At 39.9% G+C, this 18,147-nt stretch overlaps 1 protein-coding gene across 6 annotated transcripts in view; it reads right to left on the bottom strand.

Moving 5' to 3' along the window:
- EPB41L5 (erythrocyte membrane protein band 4.1 like 5) overlaps positions 1-18,147 on the bottom strand; it is a 167,045-nt gene that overhangs the window by 135,684 nt on the left and 13,214 nt on the right. For all 6 annotated transcript variants that reach the window (XM_045575769.1, XM_036421288.2, XM_045575770.1 and 3 more), the window contains one exon: positions 5,899-6,003. In XM_045575769.1, the coding sequence (XP_045431725.1) occupies positions 5,899-6,003 (105 nt within the window). The remainder of the gene's footprint in view (positions 1-5,898; positions 6,004-18,147) is intronic.

The raw sequence follows: 18,147 nt of genomic DNA, 5'->3' as shown, positions 1-18,147 counted from the left end.
AAAAAAATAAGAAAAAGTGTCAGTAAGTTATCTAACAATACAAATAATAGAAAAGAACAACAAGAAACACCCAGAATAAGTAGAAAGAAGGAAAAATAATGATCAGAGTTGAAATAAATAATAGACAAAAAAAAAATACAAAAGATCAATAAAATCAAGAGTTGGGTCTTCGAAAAGATAAATAAGACTGATGAACCTCTAGCCAAACTCACCAGGAAATGGAGAGAGAGAGACCCAAATAAACAAAATCAGAAACAAAAGAAGTGAAGTAACAACTGACCCCACAGAAATACAACGGATCATTAAAAAATGTCATGAAATACTTTATTCCAACAAATGGACAGCCTGGACAAAATGGACATATTCCTAGAAAAATACAACCTTCCAAAACTCAATCAGGAAGAATCAGAAAACCTGAATAGGCCAATAACTACTAATGAAATTGAAGCAATAATCAAAACACTCCCACCCAACAAAAGTCCTGGTCCGACAGATTCAATACAGCAGTTTTACCAAAATATTCTTCTCAAACTATTTCAACAAATTCAAGAGGAAAGGACACTTCCAAACACTTTTGAAGAAGCCTGCATTACTCTAATTCCAAAACCAGATAAAGACACTGCAGAGAAAGAGAACAAGCCAGCATCCCTGATGAACATACTTAGATGCTAAAATCCTCGACAAAATTTTAGCAAATCAGATCCAGCAATACATTAAAAAAATCACACATCATGACCAAGTGGGATTTATTCTGGGGATGCAAGGCTGATACAATATTTGCAAATCAATTAAATGTTATACTGCACCTAAACAGATTGCTAGACTGTCAAAAATTACATGATCATATCAACTAATGCAGAAAAAGCGTTCGACAAAATCCAACACCTTTTTTTTGGTAAAAACTCTCAGCAAAGTGGGAATAGAGGGATCATACCTCAAATTAATAAAGGCCATATATGACAAACATATAGCCAACATCATAGTCAATGAGCAAAAAGTAAAACCATTACCCCTAAGAACAGGAACAAGACATGGATGTCCGCTTTCCCCAGTTTTTTCAACATAGTAATTACTTGCAATCAGACAAGAAGAAGAAACAACAGACATTCAAATTGGAAAGGAGGAACTAAAACTCTCAATATTCCCAGGAAAAATGATACTGCACATAGAAAACCCTAAAGACTTCATTAAAGCTACTAGATTTAATAAATGAATTCAGAAAAGTAGCAGGATACAAAAATAACACCCAAAAATTCATAGCATTTTTATACATACTAGTGAACTCTCAAAAAGAGAAACTGAAAAAAAAAAAATAATCCCATTTACTACTGCAACAAAAAAATTAAGATACTTAGGAATAAACTTAGCCAAGGAGGTAAAAAACACACACACCTGTACTCCAAAAATTACAGAACGTTGAAAAAGAGATAGAGGAAGATATAAACAAGTGGAAGAATATACCATGTTCATGGATTGGTAGAATTAACATTAAAATGCCCGTACTCCTGAAAGCAATCTATAAATTCAATGCAATCCCCATTAAAATACCAACGGCATATTTCACAAACATGGAACAAACATTCCAAAAATGTATATGAAACCAAAAAAGACCCCAAATAGCTGCAGCAATCTTGAGAGAAGAACAAAGTTGGAGGACTCACAATACCAAATATTAAGCTATACTACAAAACCAGTGTTTTCAAAACAGCCTGGTACTGGCACAAGAACAGGCATATAAATCAATGAAACAGTACAGAGAACCCAGAAATCAACTCAAGTGACTATGCTCAATTAATATTTGACAAAAGAGAGAGCATACAATGGAGTCAAGACAGTTTCTTCAGTAAATGGTATAGGGCAGTGGTCGGCAAACTGCAGATCGAGAGCCACATGCGGCTCTTCAGCCCCTTGAGTGTGGCTCTTCCACAAAATACCATAGTCTGGGCAAGTCTATTTTGAAGAAGTGGCATTAGAAGAAGTTTAAGTTTAAAAAATTTGGCTCTCGCCGGGACCGGTTTGGCTCAATGGTTAGAGTGTCGGCTTGGGGACTGAAGGGTCCCGGGTTCAATTCCGGTCAAGGGCATGTACCTTGGTTGCGGGCACATCCCCAGTAGAGGGTGTGCAAGAGGCAGCTGGTCGATGACTCTCTCTCTCATCGATGTTTCTAGCTCTCTATCTCTCTCCCTTCCTCTCTGTATAAAATCAATAAAAATATATTTAAAAAAAAAAAAAAAAAAAAAAAAAAAAATTTGGCTCTCAAAAGAAATTTCAATTGTTGTACTGCTGATATTCTCTGCTGACGAGTTTGTCGACCACTGGTATAGAGAAAATTGGACAGATTACATGCAAAACTAGACTACCAACTTACACCAAACACAAGAACAAACTCAAAATAGATAAAAGACTTAAATGTAAGGCATGAAACCATAAAATTCCTAGAGAAAACCATAGACAGCAAAATCTCAGGCATCTCTCATAGCAGCAATGTTTACAGATATATCTCCTAGGACAATGGAAACTAAGGAGAAAATAAACAAATGAGTCTATATTAAAGTAAAAAGCTTCTGTACTACAAAAGAAACCATCAACAAAATAACAAGAGAGCCCACTAACTACATGGGAGAACATTATTTGGCAATGATACATCTGTTAAGGGGTTAATCTCCAAAATATATAGGGAACTCCAACAAAAGGAAGACAATCCCATTACAAAATGGGTAAAGGACCTAAATAGACATTTCTCCAAAGTGGACATACAGATGGCCAAGAGACAATGCTCATCCCAGAGATGCAAATGAAAAAGACAATGAGCCAATCATCAACAAATCAACAAACGACAAGTGTTGGCAAGGATGTAAAGAAAAGGAAAGTTAGTACACTGTTGGTGGGAATGCAGACTGGTGCAGCCACTGTGGAAAACAGTATGGAGTTTGCTCAAAAATTAAAAAGGGAAGTGCCATTTGACCCAGTGACCCCACTTCTAGAAATATAACATACAAAACCCAAAATACCAATCAGAAAGAATATATGCACCCCTTATGTTCATAGTAGTGTAATTTCTAACTGCCTAACTCCCTTTTGATTAAATAGTTTTGTCAACACAGTAAATTTGACAAAGAAATGTGAAAATCATTGTGTTTACATAAATGATCCTGGCCAAAAAATCCACTTGACCTATCATTATGTTCACTATTTTCAGCCAAAAATTTAAGTGTTTTATAAATTTCAATTTTGTTTCATTCTGGAGTTAAATCTGGCCACACAACAAATAACAAAGTCTTCTCCATGTGTACTTAATGTCATTAAGATTGTCATAGAACCACATGAGTTAGCACTTTAAGCATACTTAAAGTGTCATTTAGAGGTTTTTTTATTTTTATTTTTTGTTAATCCTCACTGGAGGATATTTTTCCATTGATTTTGAGAGAGTAGAAGGGAGGGTGCAAAACAGAGAGAAAGAAAGGAAGAGAAACATCAATGTGAGAGACACATCAATTGGTTGCTTCCCACACATGCCCCAACCAGGGCTGGGGATGAAGCCTGCAACCAAAGTACATGCCCTCAAACAAACGCTAACTGAGGGCCCTTCAAACCCAGGATCCTTTAGTCTATGGGAAGACATCCTATCCAGTCAGGACTAGAGTTTATTTTTAATAGTTATGGAATCAAGTGAGGGCTCAAGTTTATTTTCCACTAGAGGCCCAGTACACAAAATTCATACATACGTAGGGTCCCTAGTGGCTGCTGGTTACTGGCCAGGGCCTCCCTTTCCCTGGCCACCTGCAACCACCTCCCTCCCGTGTGGTGCAGGGCTGGCCAGGGGAGGGGCTATGGACAGTTGGCCAGCTGGCCCCGCCCTGGTCGAACTCCCAAACTCCAGATTAAGGGGACAATTTGCATATTAGGTTTTTATTATATAGGATAGTTATGGAATCAAGTGATCTAGCACTTTAAGATTAAAGTACTATCTAAGGTTTATTTTTAATAGTTTTCATCTACCTATTATTGTTCTTTCAGCTCAATTCACCTAGTATAGAGCAGTGGTTTTCAGCTGGTGTGCCACAAGAATTTTTAACATATATAATACCTGACTACTTAAATCAGGAGCACTGACCTCTTTTTCCCCGAGTATGTCAAATTTAAAAAATGACAATAGCCAATATAACAATAGCTATCCAGTGTGAATGAATCAAAATTATACCTATTTTTGCCAGATTAGTAAAAAAATATATATATTTTTTGGTGTGCTGCAGAATTTTAGTAATTAGTTTGTGTGTCATGCAATGAAAAAGGTTAAAAATCGCTGGTTTGGAGTATTTTAGTGACAGGAAAAAAACAGAAAATAAGTAAGCCTATGTAAATTTAATCTTAATGCCTAGATATCTGGGTATTGGAAGGGATAAACTAGAACTAGAGTAGAGAACGAAAAGACAAGAAAGGCATTGCCCTTTGATATGCACTGTGTTTCCCCGAAAATAAGACATCCTCCGAAAATAAAACCTAGTGCATGGAAAGATAAGACATCCCCTGAAAATAAGACCTAGTGCAACTTTGGGATAAAAAATTAATATAAGACACTGTCTTATTTTCGGGGAAACAGGGTATCAAATAAAAGGGAAAATAATCACTTGGGGATTTAGAATTCAATATTTGCTGATATTGGCAAAGAGTGAATAATACAATTTAGCAATGACTGAATGTCTATTTCTTTCCACAAGCAATTAAATATTTTAAGTACTTGAAACCTAACATTGGCATACATCTGCCTTTTTCCCCCTTGGCGCCTCAAAAAACAGTGAAATATAAATTGTATATCCATAAAAGCATTTATTTTTTTCATCTGATTGCAAGACTTTAATCCCTTATTCTAGAGATGAGAGTTGAATGATATTAAACTAATCAAGCAAGCCTTCATCAGACTAGGTAGCAGACCAGAACTGAATTCAATAAACATTTTGTGTGCCTAAATGTATCCAAACATAGAAAAAGCACAGTAAAGCCCAGCATAAAAGATTAAAAATGGTATACTGTGTAGGGCACTTACATGAATGAAACTTGCAGGACTAAAAATTGCACTAGGTGAGTCAGTGAATGAATGAGTGGTGAGTGAATGGGAAGACATAGGATATGTCTATACACTACTGTAGACTTTGTAAACATTGAATACTTAGACTACACTATATTTATTTAAAATAGTATAGCACTGCACTACTACATCACTAGGCAATAGAAATTTTTAGCCCCATTATAATCTTTTGGAACCACTGTTCTATCACTGACACTTTGTTATGTGATACATGACCATATTTAACACTAATGGTATTCAGCTTGGAAGAGATCACTACTAATCACCTTTCAATCTTACCTACTAATTCCTTTCTAATATCCTCCAATTAAATCCTAGTACAATACTCAGTTCTTTGAAAAGCCTCCAACTTCCTACCCCACTACATATACTGTTCTCTCATTTGAAATGCACATGTCAAAGAACATTTATAGATCCATAATCATATACCTAGGAGGGATCTTACTCCTCTTATCTTAATCTGCAAGTTGGAAACTTCTGTTGCTTACTTCACTACAAAACTGGCATTCTTTCCATTAGTGCTTCTCCAATACTAATATGCCCCAAAACAAACTTCACTGGTTATTAAAAACACAGATTTCCGATCCTCATCCACAAAAATCATACTCTAATAATTTGGGTTAGGGCTAGAATGCACTTTTTTTTTTTTTTTTTTTTAATAAGCACATCATAATAAGAATGATGTTAAAGGGGAAAAGAGCACATTAAGAATATATACTTTAAAAAAAAAAATAGCCTGTAGTACTTAGCACATTATCTCAAATTTTCCATTTCTGCCCCCATATTGGAACCTCCAAAAAACAGCTACTCACTGCTACTTGTGCTGAATCCATAAATCTCAGTCCAAAATAGTCGCTTTCAATTAGGTCCAAGTGGTATGTAATCTGATCAAACAGCTCTTGACCTTTGGCTTTTTTCTGAAATGGCAAAAAAATAAATGAATCAGTAAATGGTTTGCAGGGAGTGTAGGGTGTGGGTGGAGGAGGGCAAACGAAGGAAAATGGAAAATCCTATCTAATAAAGGAGTAATATGCAAACTTACCATACCTCTGCTACACCCACAAGCCACGCCAACCAGCCAATCAGGGGCAAGTATGAAAATTAACCCCAACCAAGATGGCTGCGGCCACACAGAGAGCAGGAGGCTTGGGTTTCCTCGGCAATGGAGGAAGCCAAGCTTTCCAGCTGCCCTGGCCTGCCTTGGCCTCCACTTAAGTCTAGAAAGTTTCAATTATAGAAGATAAATAAATACCAACAAAAATGGCTGTGGCCACGGAACAAGCAGGAGGCTTGGCTCCACTCAAGGCTACGAAGTTTCAATTACAGAAGATAAATAATTCCTAGATCCCAGGGCCTCTGCTTGGGTGGCCAAGGGGCGTGGCCAGCTTGCAAACAACCACAGGCCCCTCCTCAGGCTGCCCCACGCCCCAAGGGAACCCCCAACCTGATCCAGGACACCCTTCAGGGCAAACCAGCCAGCACCCAACCATGCACCAGGCCTGTATCCTATCTAATCCTCCTATCTAATAAAAGAGTAATATGCAAATTTACTGTTGACTGTCACTCCAACACACAATATGGCTGCCTCCATATGGTCAAAGATGACTTAGCCCATGGGGACACAAGATGACCACCACAAGATGGCCAGCAGGGAAGGGCATTTGGGAGGGACCAATTCTGCAAGGGAGGGCAGTTGTGGGTAATTAGGCCAGCAGGGGAGGGCAGTTGGGATGGACCAGGCCTGCAAGACAGGGCAGTTAGGGGTGACCAGGCCAGCAGAGGAGGGAAGTAGGGGAGAGACCCAGGCCTGAAGGGGAGAGCAGATGGGGAGCACCAGATCTGCAGGGGAGGACAGTTAGGGGCAAACAGGCTGGCAGGGGAGCAGTTAGGCATCAATCAGGCTGGCAGGGAAGTGGTTAGGGAGTGATCAGGCTGACAGGTAGAAGTGGTTAGGGGTAATCAGGAAGGCGAGCAGTTGGGAGCCAGCAGTCCTGGATTGTGAGAGGGATGCCCGACTGCCCGTTTAGATCCGATCTCACCGGTGGCATCAGGCCTAAATGGGCAGTCAGCCATCCCTCGAGGGGTCCCAGATTGGAGACAGTGCAGGCTGGGCTGAGGGACACTCCTCCCCCCCCCCTCTCATGCATGAATTTTGTACACTGGTCCTCTAGTATCTGTAATAATGACCCCCCCCCAAAAAAAATGACTTGCAGTATCAACAATCCAAAATGAAGATGGTTTTAGTTATAAATAACTCTTAAAAGAAAAAGAAAGAAACCATTAGTTGTAATACTAAAAGTACCATGTAGCAGATACTATAGTTTTCTAATAAATCATTTAAGGCCAAAAGAGAATTTGTGATCTCTATGTACTCTCTGGAGAATGTTTCTTCCTATCAACCAACAAGTACTACTTTGTACCTAACTGTGTTAGGAGACACTCTTATCTTGTCAATTTTTAGAGTCTCTGCTTTAAAAAAAAAAAAAAAAAAAAGAGCTTTATAACTGGAAAGAGAAAACACACAAGAAAACTTAGAACACTTAAATATCCTCCAGTTAACCAACTATATTTGCCAATAAATTTTGAAGAGACAGTCACAGATACTAGAACTATCAGTGAAGCCAATTATGTGGAAACAACTATATTTGCCAATAAATTTTGGAGATGAGATAGTCACAGAGACTAGAATTACCAGTGAAGACTTGAAGATCAATCTGAAACTGGAGAGGAATAACAAGGTAAGAAATAAAAAAACAAAACTGGAAGATGGGAGGGAATACCGAAAATGAGAAAACTATAATTGATGCAGAAGACACCAAACTAGAGGAAGAGGGGCAAATATCAAAGAAATTTGTATAGAAAAAGCAATTTCAAAGTGTGATCCCTAAGGATTCCCCAAATTGTTTTGAAAGATCTACAAGGTCTAGGATTCTCCTCATGTACATCAATCAAAATGACACTTGCAACAGAGTGAATGCAAAAGCAGATAACAGACTCTAAGTATGTTTTATTAAATCAGATGTTTAAAGAAATTTATGAAAATGCATAAAATATTATTACTCTTCCCACTAAATTACTTTGCTGTTTAGTACAATATTTATTTTCCATTAAAATGTTACTTATGCCCTAGCCCGTTTGGCTCAATAGATAGTCAGCCTGTGGACTGAAGGGTCCCAGGTTCAATTCTGCCAAGGGCACATACCTGGGTTGTGGGCTCGATCCCCAATAGGTGGTGTACAGGAGGCAGCCAATCAATGATTCTTATCATTGATGTTTCTATCTCTCTATCCCTCTCCCTTCTTCTCTAAAAACCAATAAAAATATATTTTTTAAAAATGTGACTTAGGTTAACATACAAGGGGTACTTTATTGCTATTTTTAAACAATGATTTTAATTTTCAGTATTAATTTCTAATAACTATGGATAGATATAGCACCCTCATAAGCAAATGCTTTGTTAGTATGCTCAATTTTCAGATATTTTCATATCAATCCAATCCATGCCCCTCTCCCAATATGACTTCATATTATGATTTAGGGTATATCTTATAAACAAACATATATTGGATTCTTTTTGAGTCATCAATCTCTGCCTTTTAACTGACTTTATTATTTCAATTTGTCTATTTTTTTTCCTGAACTTCCTTTTACATTCTTTCTTATTAATAACTAAAATGTTATACCTTTTATCAAGCCAAGAACTTTACCATGCTCTCATGCCTCTGATCTCCCTTCTACCCAATCTTCATCATGTGTTACGGATATATTTCCTCTATTTCTTTTCTTTGACCTGGCTAATTTTTTAAACAATCTTTTCACTAGTCATTCTTTACACATCTTACATGTGTACATTACACATCTAATAACATCTGCGCTTTTCCTCAGAAATGTTCCCCATGTTGGATTCTGTATGGCTGATCTCAATATCTTGAGAATATTTTAATATTCAATGCGTTGGAGAATAATTTAATCATGCTCTTTTACTTGAATGATGGTTGGTTGGATTCAGGGTTTGAAGTTATTTTCTTTTAATCATCTTTTCAATACTTAAAATATATTACTCTATCATCTTATCTGTAATAATAAAATGGTAATATGCTAATTAGACCAGATGTCCTTCGTCCTTCCTGATGAACCCAAGGCCTGAGGGAAGCCAGTCAGGGTCCTGGATGCCTGCGGAAAGCTGAAAGAAAGCCAGCCCAAGTCTCCGGTGACTGCTGGCAGCTGGAGGAGGGAAGCCCGGGTCCTGAGTGCGAGAGGGAAGCTGGTGCTGGCAGCTGGAGGAAGAAGGCCTACTCTTGCACGAATTTTCATGCATCAGGCCTCTAGTCTATAGTAATAAAAGGATAATATGCTAATTAGACCAAACAGCTAAACAAGCTTCAGGACAAAGCCACACAGCTGGGGGTCAGGGCAGAGGCAGTTAGTGGCAATCAGGCAGGCAGGCAGAGTGGTTAGGGGTCATTAGGCAGAGGCAGTTAGGGACAATCAGGCAGGAAGGCAGAGTGGTCAGGGACAATCAGGCAGGCATGCAGAGTGGTTAGGGAAAATCAGGCAGCCAGACAAATGGTTAGGAGCCAGCAATCCCAGGTAATGAGAGGATGTCCTATTGCAAAGGGCCTAAACCAGCAGTTGGACATCCTGAGTAGTCCTGGATTGTGAGAGGGTACAAGCCAGGCGGAGGGACCAACCCACCCCCAACCCCCATGGTATGAATTTTGTGCATCGAGCCTCTAGTAGTCTATATTGCTGTTTCAAAGGGTGATGTCAATTTGAATCTTGTTCCCTAATAATATTATTTATTCTCTTGGATAAGCTTTAGACTTTTCTCTACCCTCTGATAGTTTTAAATTTCACTATAATGGTCTAGTTGGAGGTGTTTTCTTAACTCTACTCGGTATTCTATTTGGGCCTGAAATCTAAGATCTTTCATCTCTTTTTAATTCTGGAGAATAAATCTCTATTATTTCCTCAATTATTTCTCCTCTATTTTTGTCATTTTAAGTTTCCTACGTAAGTGTTAGCACTTCTAATTTGTGGGTGTTTTAATAGTCAATTAATAATCTTATTGACTATGTATAGTTTTTTTTTAATAAATACAAAACAGACAAAAGTTCAGAAAGCTTTAGTTATATGACAAAATAACAGGGATAAAAAAATGACAAGGCTAGAATTTTAATTTTGCTGTCTCCCAATCTCAAATTCCCTAAGGGTTACACAGTCCAGATTTTATTTGAAATGTCACTTCTCAAATCAATAATCAGATACCCCAACCTTTTATCACAACCTCCTTTTCTAACATGTTCAGAAATTACTCTGAATGTCTAGATTCTCCAACCATATGGGAACTTCTGGTACTCCTGATCCCACTTAACAAGAATCAGCCCCAGCCCCAGTTTTCCTACTTTAACATAAAATTTACCATTTTAAAACATACAATGTAGTGTCATTAAATATATGGCACTTTGTACCCAATCAGAAACTTTGAACCCATTAAACAATCACTTCTCATATCCCCTTTCTTTATCTCTGGCAACTTCTTTCATACTTTCCCCCACTGAATGGGGTTAGCATCTTTGTGGAAAATCATTTGACCATATATTTCAGAGTTTATTTCTAGACTCTCCATGTCGATCTGTATGCCAGAACCACACTGCTTTGATTATTAAAGCTTTGTAGTAAGTTTTGAAATAAAGATGTGAGTCCAACTTTTTTCTTATTTTTCAAGATTGTTTCGGCTATTTGGAGTCCCTTGAGATTCCACATATATTTTAGAATTTTCTTTCCTATGTTGTAAAAAATGTCCTTGGAATTTTGACAGGAATTACATTGAATCTATAAACAGCTTTGATTGGTATTGTCCTCTTAACAATATTACGTTTTCCAATTTATAAACATAAGATATCTTTCATTTATTTAGATATTCTTTCATATCTCTCAGCAATGCTCTGTAGTTTTCAGTGTACAGGCATACCTCAGAATTATGGTTTCAGACCACTGCAATAAAGCAAATATCATGAAGCAAATCAGATTGTTTGGTTTCCATTGCATATAAATGTTTATACTATACTGTAGTCTATTAAGTGTGTATGTCTAAAACAATGTATATTCCTTAAGTACACTTTATTACTAAAAAATGTTAACCATCATCTGAGCCTTCAGTAAGTCATATTTTTATTTTTTTTTTGCTGGTGCAGAGTCTTAACCTCCATTTGTAAAAATACAGTTTCTGGAAAGTGCAATAAAGTGAAGCACAATAAAACAAGATATGATGCCGAGACCGGTTTGACTCAGTGAATAGAGCGTCAGCCTGCAGATGAAAGGTCCTGGGTTCGATTCTGGTCAAGGGCATGTACCTTGGTTGTGGGTACATCCCCAGTAGGGGGTGTGCAAGAGACAGCTGATCAATGTTTCTCTCTCATCGATGTTTCTGTCTATCCCTCTCCTTTCCTCTCTGTAAAACAAATCAATAAAAAATATATTTTTAAAAAATAAAAATAAATAAAACAAGATATGATGACACTATTCAAGTTTTTTGCCGTATTGGTTAAATTTATTCCTAAGTATTTTATTCTCCTTAATGCTATTATAAGTGGATTTTCTTAATTTCAGTTTTGATCTGTTCACTACTAGTATATAGAAGTACAACTGATTTTTGTTGATTTTGTATTCTGCCATGTTACTAGATTTATTAGCCTTAATCGGTTTTTTTATATGTGAAATTTTTAGAGTTTTCTACTTATAAGATCATGTCATCTCCAACAGAGATAATTTTACTTCTTTCCTTAGAATTTGAATGCCAATTATTTCTTTTTCTGTCTAATTTTCTCTGGCTAGAACTTCCAGTATTATGGTGAAGAGATATGGTGAAAGCCTACATCCTTGTCTTATTCCTTCTTTTAAAGGGAAGGGAACTTCTACCCTTATCTTCCATATTTATCTTTTATGCTTCCAATTTTGTAGTTTCTTTCCTCGTCCAAGAGAAGTCCCCATATATGATTTTCAAACTCACTAATTTGTCCTTTATCTTAATTCATATTAATTTTATGCCATTGACTGTGTTCCTTATACTTTTCACACCTAATTTTTCAAGTTGGTCCTTTTAAATATGTTTTCATTCTTGTTTCATACTTCCAATATTTTTCCTTATCTTTTAACAAATGTATTAGACTTTCTTCCCCCTCCCCCCCATCTGCCTTTGCATATAGTAATATCAATAATACAGTTTGATGTATTTTGTAATTTGACTTTTGAAATGCTTGTTCTCATTTATCTACTTATTTTGGCCAAAATCAATGGGAATGAGTTACTTTCTGTGGATCACATGTAACAAAAGAAAGAGCTCAATCCAGCCCTGTATCAGCTTCATTTGGCTCTGAGAAATCAGTGGGAGTATAAGCAGGTCCTAGAGAGGAGATTCCCAAGAACCAAAAGAACAGTTTATCATTTCGCATTCACTGAACAACTCAGTCATTCACTCTCATTCTCAAAAGGAAAGTAACACTGAGAAGGATACATTTCTTTCATTATTTCTCTTATTTTATTTTTTTAAAAATAATTCTTTATCACTGAAAGAATTACATGTGCCCCCTTTCTATCCCCAATTGACCCCTTCCAGCCCTGCCTCCAGCCTCCTGCCCCAGGCCTTCACACCCTATTGTCTGTGTCCATGGGTTATACATATATTTATTCAAGCTCTTTGATTTCATCCCACCCACCCCCTCTCCCCTGCTTTCCTTCTGAGATTCCAAACCCTGTTCCATGTTTCCATGTCTCTGGATCCATTCCTTTCATCAGTTTTTCTTCATTAAATTCCACATATGAGTGTGATCATGTGATACTTGTCTCTCTCTGATTTATTTCACTTAGCATGATACTCTCCAGGTCCTTCCATGCTTTCTCAAAGAGTAAAAGATTCCTTTTTTTTTTTTTTTTTTTTTTTTTTTTTTTTTTTTTTACTGCTGCACAGTATTCTATGGTATAAATCATGGCTTGTTTTTATCCACTCATCTACTGATGGGCTGTTTCCAGATCTTAGCTATTGTAAATTGTGCTGCTATGAACATAGGGGTGCATATATTCTTTCTGATTGGTGCTTTGGGTTTCCTAGGATATAATCCTAGACGTGTGATCACAGGGTCAAATGGCATTTCCATTTTTAACGTTTTGAGGGAACTGCTTTCCACAGTGGTTACACCAGTCTGATTTCCTACCAGCAGTTTCCTAGGGTTTCCTTTTCTCCATATCCTTGCCAGCACATCATTTGTTGATTTGTTGATAGTAGCCATTCTGAGAGGTGTGAGATGGTACCTCACTGTCTTTTTGATTTATATCTCTCGGATGGTAAGTGACTTTGAGCATTTTTTAATATGTCTGTTGGCCATTTGTATGTCCACTTTGGAGAAGTGTCTATTTAGGTCCTTTGCCCATTTTGTAATGGGACTGTCTCCCTTTTGCTAAGTCCCCTTAGAGGATGTATCATTGCCAAATACATTCTCCCATGTAGTGGACTCTCTTATTATTTTGTTGATGGTTTCTTTTGCAGTGCAAAGGCATTTTATTTTAATGTTGTCCAATGTGTTTATTTTCTCCTTAGTTTCCATTGTCCTAGGAGATATATCTGTAAATATTTTGCTATGAAAGGTGTCTTGAGATTTTACTGCCTATGCTTTCTTCTAGGATTTTTATGGTTTCACAACTTACATTTAAGTCTTTTATCTATTTTGAGTTTGTTCTTGTGTATGGTGTAAGTTGGTAGTCTAGTTTCATTATTTTGCATGTATCTATCCAATTTTCCCTATACCATTAATTGAAGATACTGTCTTGACTCCATTGTATGCTCTGTGTCCTTTGTCAAATATCAATTGAGTGTAATGGCTTTGGTTGGTTTCTGTGTTCTCTATTCTGTTCAGTTTCTTGTGCCGGTACTAGGCTGATTTAATTATGGTGGCTTTGTAGTATAACTTGAAATCTAGTATTGTGATTCCTCCAACTTAGTTTTTCTTTCTCAAAATTTTTTTTATTTTTTTTAATCAATCTTTATTGTTCATATTATTACAAAGGTTACTCATTTCTTCCCCCCTCCACCAGGTTCCCACCCCACCCTCTGCCCCCTCCCCATCCCCCATTGTCCTCAGCCATAGATGCACAGTTTATGATCAGTCTCTTCCTTCCTCCCTTTCCCCATTAGTAAATCCCTTTTCAGAGAGTAAATCAGTTACTCAGCATTTTCTCATATCAATAATACCTCCACATGCCCAATGATACACTTCACACAAAAGATATTTCCAAATAGGTCAACCAGCCTCATCCAGGCCCCACCCAAGGCACTCACAGATCAACCCCCCAGCGCTATATACTAACTCAACACATCAAGATCTAAGCCTTTATCACTTGATTCAGCAGACCCTCAAGTTCCCGCAAAAGTTTCCAGCCATGTTTGAGAGGCAGCCGTGGGGCAGGGGCAGGCGAGGAGCGAGCTGTTCCGGGCCTGGCTGCTCCGGGACTGGCCTCTGTTGCTCTGGTTCATTTCACAACAAGCTGCTCCGGGTCTGGTCACACCCAACCTGGCTGCTCTTGGCCCGGCCGCTCCGGGCCTGGCTGCTCCCAGCCTGGCAGCTGCTGCTCCAGGCCTGGCCGCACAAGACCCGGCTGCTCCGGGCCTGGCCGCTCCCAGCCTGGCAACCGCTGCTCCAGGCCTGGCCACACCAGACCCGGCTGCTCCGGGCCTGGCCGCTCCCAGCCTGGCAACTGCTGCTCCAGGCCTGGCCGCACCCGACCCGGCTGCTCTGGGCCCTGCCGCCCCGGACCCGGCCGCTCCGAGCCTGGCCGCTCCCGGCCTGGATGCTCCAGGCTTGGCTACTGCTGTTCTGGGCCTGGCTGCTCCCAACCCGGCTGCTCTGGGCCCGGCTTCTCCGGGCCCGGCCACTCCAGGTCTGGGTGTTCCTGGACTGGCCACCCTGGGCTTGGCCGCCTCCGCCTCAGGCCTGGCTGCCATTGCCCCAGGTCTGGCTGCTCCAGTGCTGGCTGTTGATGCTCTGGTTCTGGCTGCTGCTGCTCTGGGGTCTGGCTGTTGCTGCTCCGGGCCCGGCTGCCACTGCCTTGTGCCTGGACACTCTAGGCCTGGCAGCCGCTGTTCCAACATTCTGTCCTTTTTTTAAAAAAACAAAAACGCATTTATGTTGCAATGTTGGCTGGTGAGTTGAGTTCTGACTTAGTCTTTGATTTTTCAAGATCTTCTTTGTATTCTTTCTTAAGTAATTTTATTATCTTTTTCTCTCACTTGATTTCTTCACATTGAGAACTTCTTTGGTTTCTTCCTCCTTGTCCTGGGAGCTCAGCAGGTTGGCCTGTGGCACCCCTTTGTTCTCCGCAGGCCCCTGCACTGCTTCAGCCTGTTGCTGGGGTCGGCGCTGCCCAGGAAGCAGCCCCCAGCCTTGGCTCCATTGCCCGCGCTCAGCGGTCAAAGGCTCAGGGGCACCCCCCCCCTGGGGGCCCCGTCGCCCGGCTCCTTGCTGGTGCCCAGCTGGCCGGTGTCCGGCAGGGGCTCCTGCTCCTTGTCGCGTTCCTCCAGTCTGGAGCTTTTTTCTCCTTCCCGCTAGGGGAGTCTAGGATCAGAGTCAACAGACTGTCCTCTGTGCGCAGTGTGCACGACTCCGGGGACTCCGCTTTTCGCAGCTCCCTTAGGACTCCACCTCACAGCCCTGTCTCCCTCTGCTTGAGCCTGGGTCTCCAGGGATTGCCCTAGAACTGGAGTTCAGGGTAGTCAGGAGTGGGGCTCAGCACCGCCGGAGGTTTTGTTTCTTCCCACCAGGGCAATACAGCATCAGAGTCAACATTCTGTCCTCTGCAGGCATTGTGCGCATCTGCGCGCAATGTGCACGCGACTCTGGGGGCCCTGCTTTTCACCGCTCCCCTGGGATTCTGCCTCACAGCCCCGTCTCCCCCTGCCCGAGCCTGGGTCCCCAGGGTCTGGCCCATAACTGGGGCTCAGCGCTGCTGGTTCAGGGGTTCAACCCAGGCCGGGGGTTTTATTTCCTTCCTGCTAGGGAACGCCAAGCGGGCCCCCAGCCTTCTCCTCCTCTCCGGCTGCGTCCTCTCCGCGCACGCGTGCGTGCGGGCGCACAGCATGTCTCCGTACCTTAGGCTTTTTTTCAGCTCCTCTGATTTTCCTTCTGGTTTTCTCTTTCCTTCTTGTTGTAGAATTTTCAGTCAGTCGACTACCTGTAGCTCTGGGCAATGTCCACTCTACATTTTAGTTGTATTCCATTGAAATTGCTGTGTGCTGCTGCAGTTAGGTGTCTACCCGAGCAGCCATCTTGGATCCTCTCCTTCTTTCTCAAAATTGCTGCAGCTATTCAGGGTCTTTTTTTATTCCATATAACTTTTTGGAGTATTTGTTCTAGCTCTATGGAATATGCCATTGGCATTTTAATAGGGATTGCACTGAATCTGTATATTGCCTTGGGTAGTATGGACATTTTAATGATGTTGATTCTACAATCCATGAACATGGTATATTCTTCCACTTGTCTATATCTTCTTCCACTTATCTATATCTTCTTCTATCTCTTTTTTTCAAAGTCCTCCAGTTTTCCCATTCCTTTCATTATATAATAATTCACCACTGCCTCAGAGTTTGGTGAAAGAGGGTTAGGGAATTTGAGTAAGGAAAGTATAGGGGTGAGAAATTTTAGAGGTAGCGTTATCATGATTCATCTTTGAGAGTACTCGCACCCCCTATATGAGTCACTTTATCCCATCACTCAGTCAGGGGCAAATACAATTATCAAGACCTGATCAGATGGCATTCTTCCCGCCCCCAAGCAGATCTCCTTCTACAGCCCCACTAACCTACCACCACCACCATGAACATGCCTCTCATACGTGGGAGATACATACACACACACACACACACACACACACACACACACACACACTAGTACCAATACTCCCTTGCTGGGGTTTCTAATTACTCTTTTTATTTATTAAGAGATAATGATCTTTCCTTCAAGGATTAATTTTGGGGGAGAAAGCCAGCAGCTGGCTTATTACAAGAAGCAGCAAGTTCAGTGGTAAAGCAAAGTGAACAAGAGAAAAATAGCCAACAATGTGACAGAAAACAGCAAGAGACCATAAAATATTAAACCCTTATAGGCAATAAGACAAATTAATTCAATATTTAAACATATTTGTCCTATTAATATGATGAAAAAGAGAACTACGGATTTAGGAAGGGAAGAGACAGACTGTCGTTACCAGAAATGACAAAGAAAACTTATGATTTTAAGTCATACTTATAATAACCAAGTCACAAAGCACTCAAATAACAAATTATGCATAACTTTGCAAATGGCAATGACCCTAAAGCAGTGGTCGGCAAACTCATTAGTCAACAGAGAGAATATCAACAGTACAATGATTGAAATTTCTTCTGAAAGCCAAATTTTTTAAACTTAAACTTCTTCTAACACCACTTCTTCAAAATACTCGCCCAGGCTGTGGTATTTTGTGGAAGAGCCACACTCAAGGGGCCAAAGAGCCGCATGTGGCTTGTGAGCCACAGTTTGCCAACCACTGCCCTAAAGGAACACAATATATTTCTAAATTAAGCAGGAAACCACAGAAATCATCTGAACTATTCATCTACTGGTATCAAACTTAAATACTTCCATGACCTTAAATCTCAGGTACAGTTCTAGAATCAACTTCAAATTCTACCAACATTCTTTTTTATTTTTTATTTTATTTTATTGATTTTTTACTGAGAAGAAGTGAGAGGGATAGAGAGCTAGAAACGTCAATGAGAGAGAAACATCGACCAGCTGCCTCTTGCACACCCCCTACCGGGGATGTGCCCGCAACCAATGTACATGCCCTTGACCGGAATCAAACCTGGGACCTTTCAGTCCACAGACCGATGCTCTACCACTGTGCCAAATCGGTTTCGGCTCTACCAACATTCTTTTTAAAATATATACATTTTATTGATTTCTAAGAGGAAAGGAGAGGGAGAGAGAAAAACATCAATGATGAGAGAGAATTATTGATTAGCTGCCTCC

This window comes from Pipistrellus kuhlii, unplaced genomic scaffold (genome assembly GCF_014108245.1).
Source record: "Pipistrellus kuhlii isolate mPipKuh1 unplaced genomic scaffold, mPipKuh1.p scaffold_m20_p_7, whole genome shotgun sequence".
Taxonomy (NCBI): domain Eukaryota; kingdom Metazoa; phylum Chordata; class Mammalia; order Chiroptera; family Vespertilionidae; genus Pipistrellus; species Pipistrellus kuhlii.
Note: the sequence above shows the minus strand (reverse complement) of the source record. Positions and strands in the feature narration are given on the sequence as shown.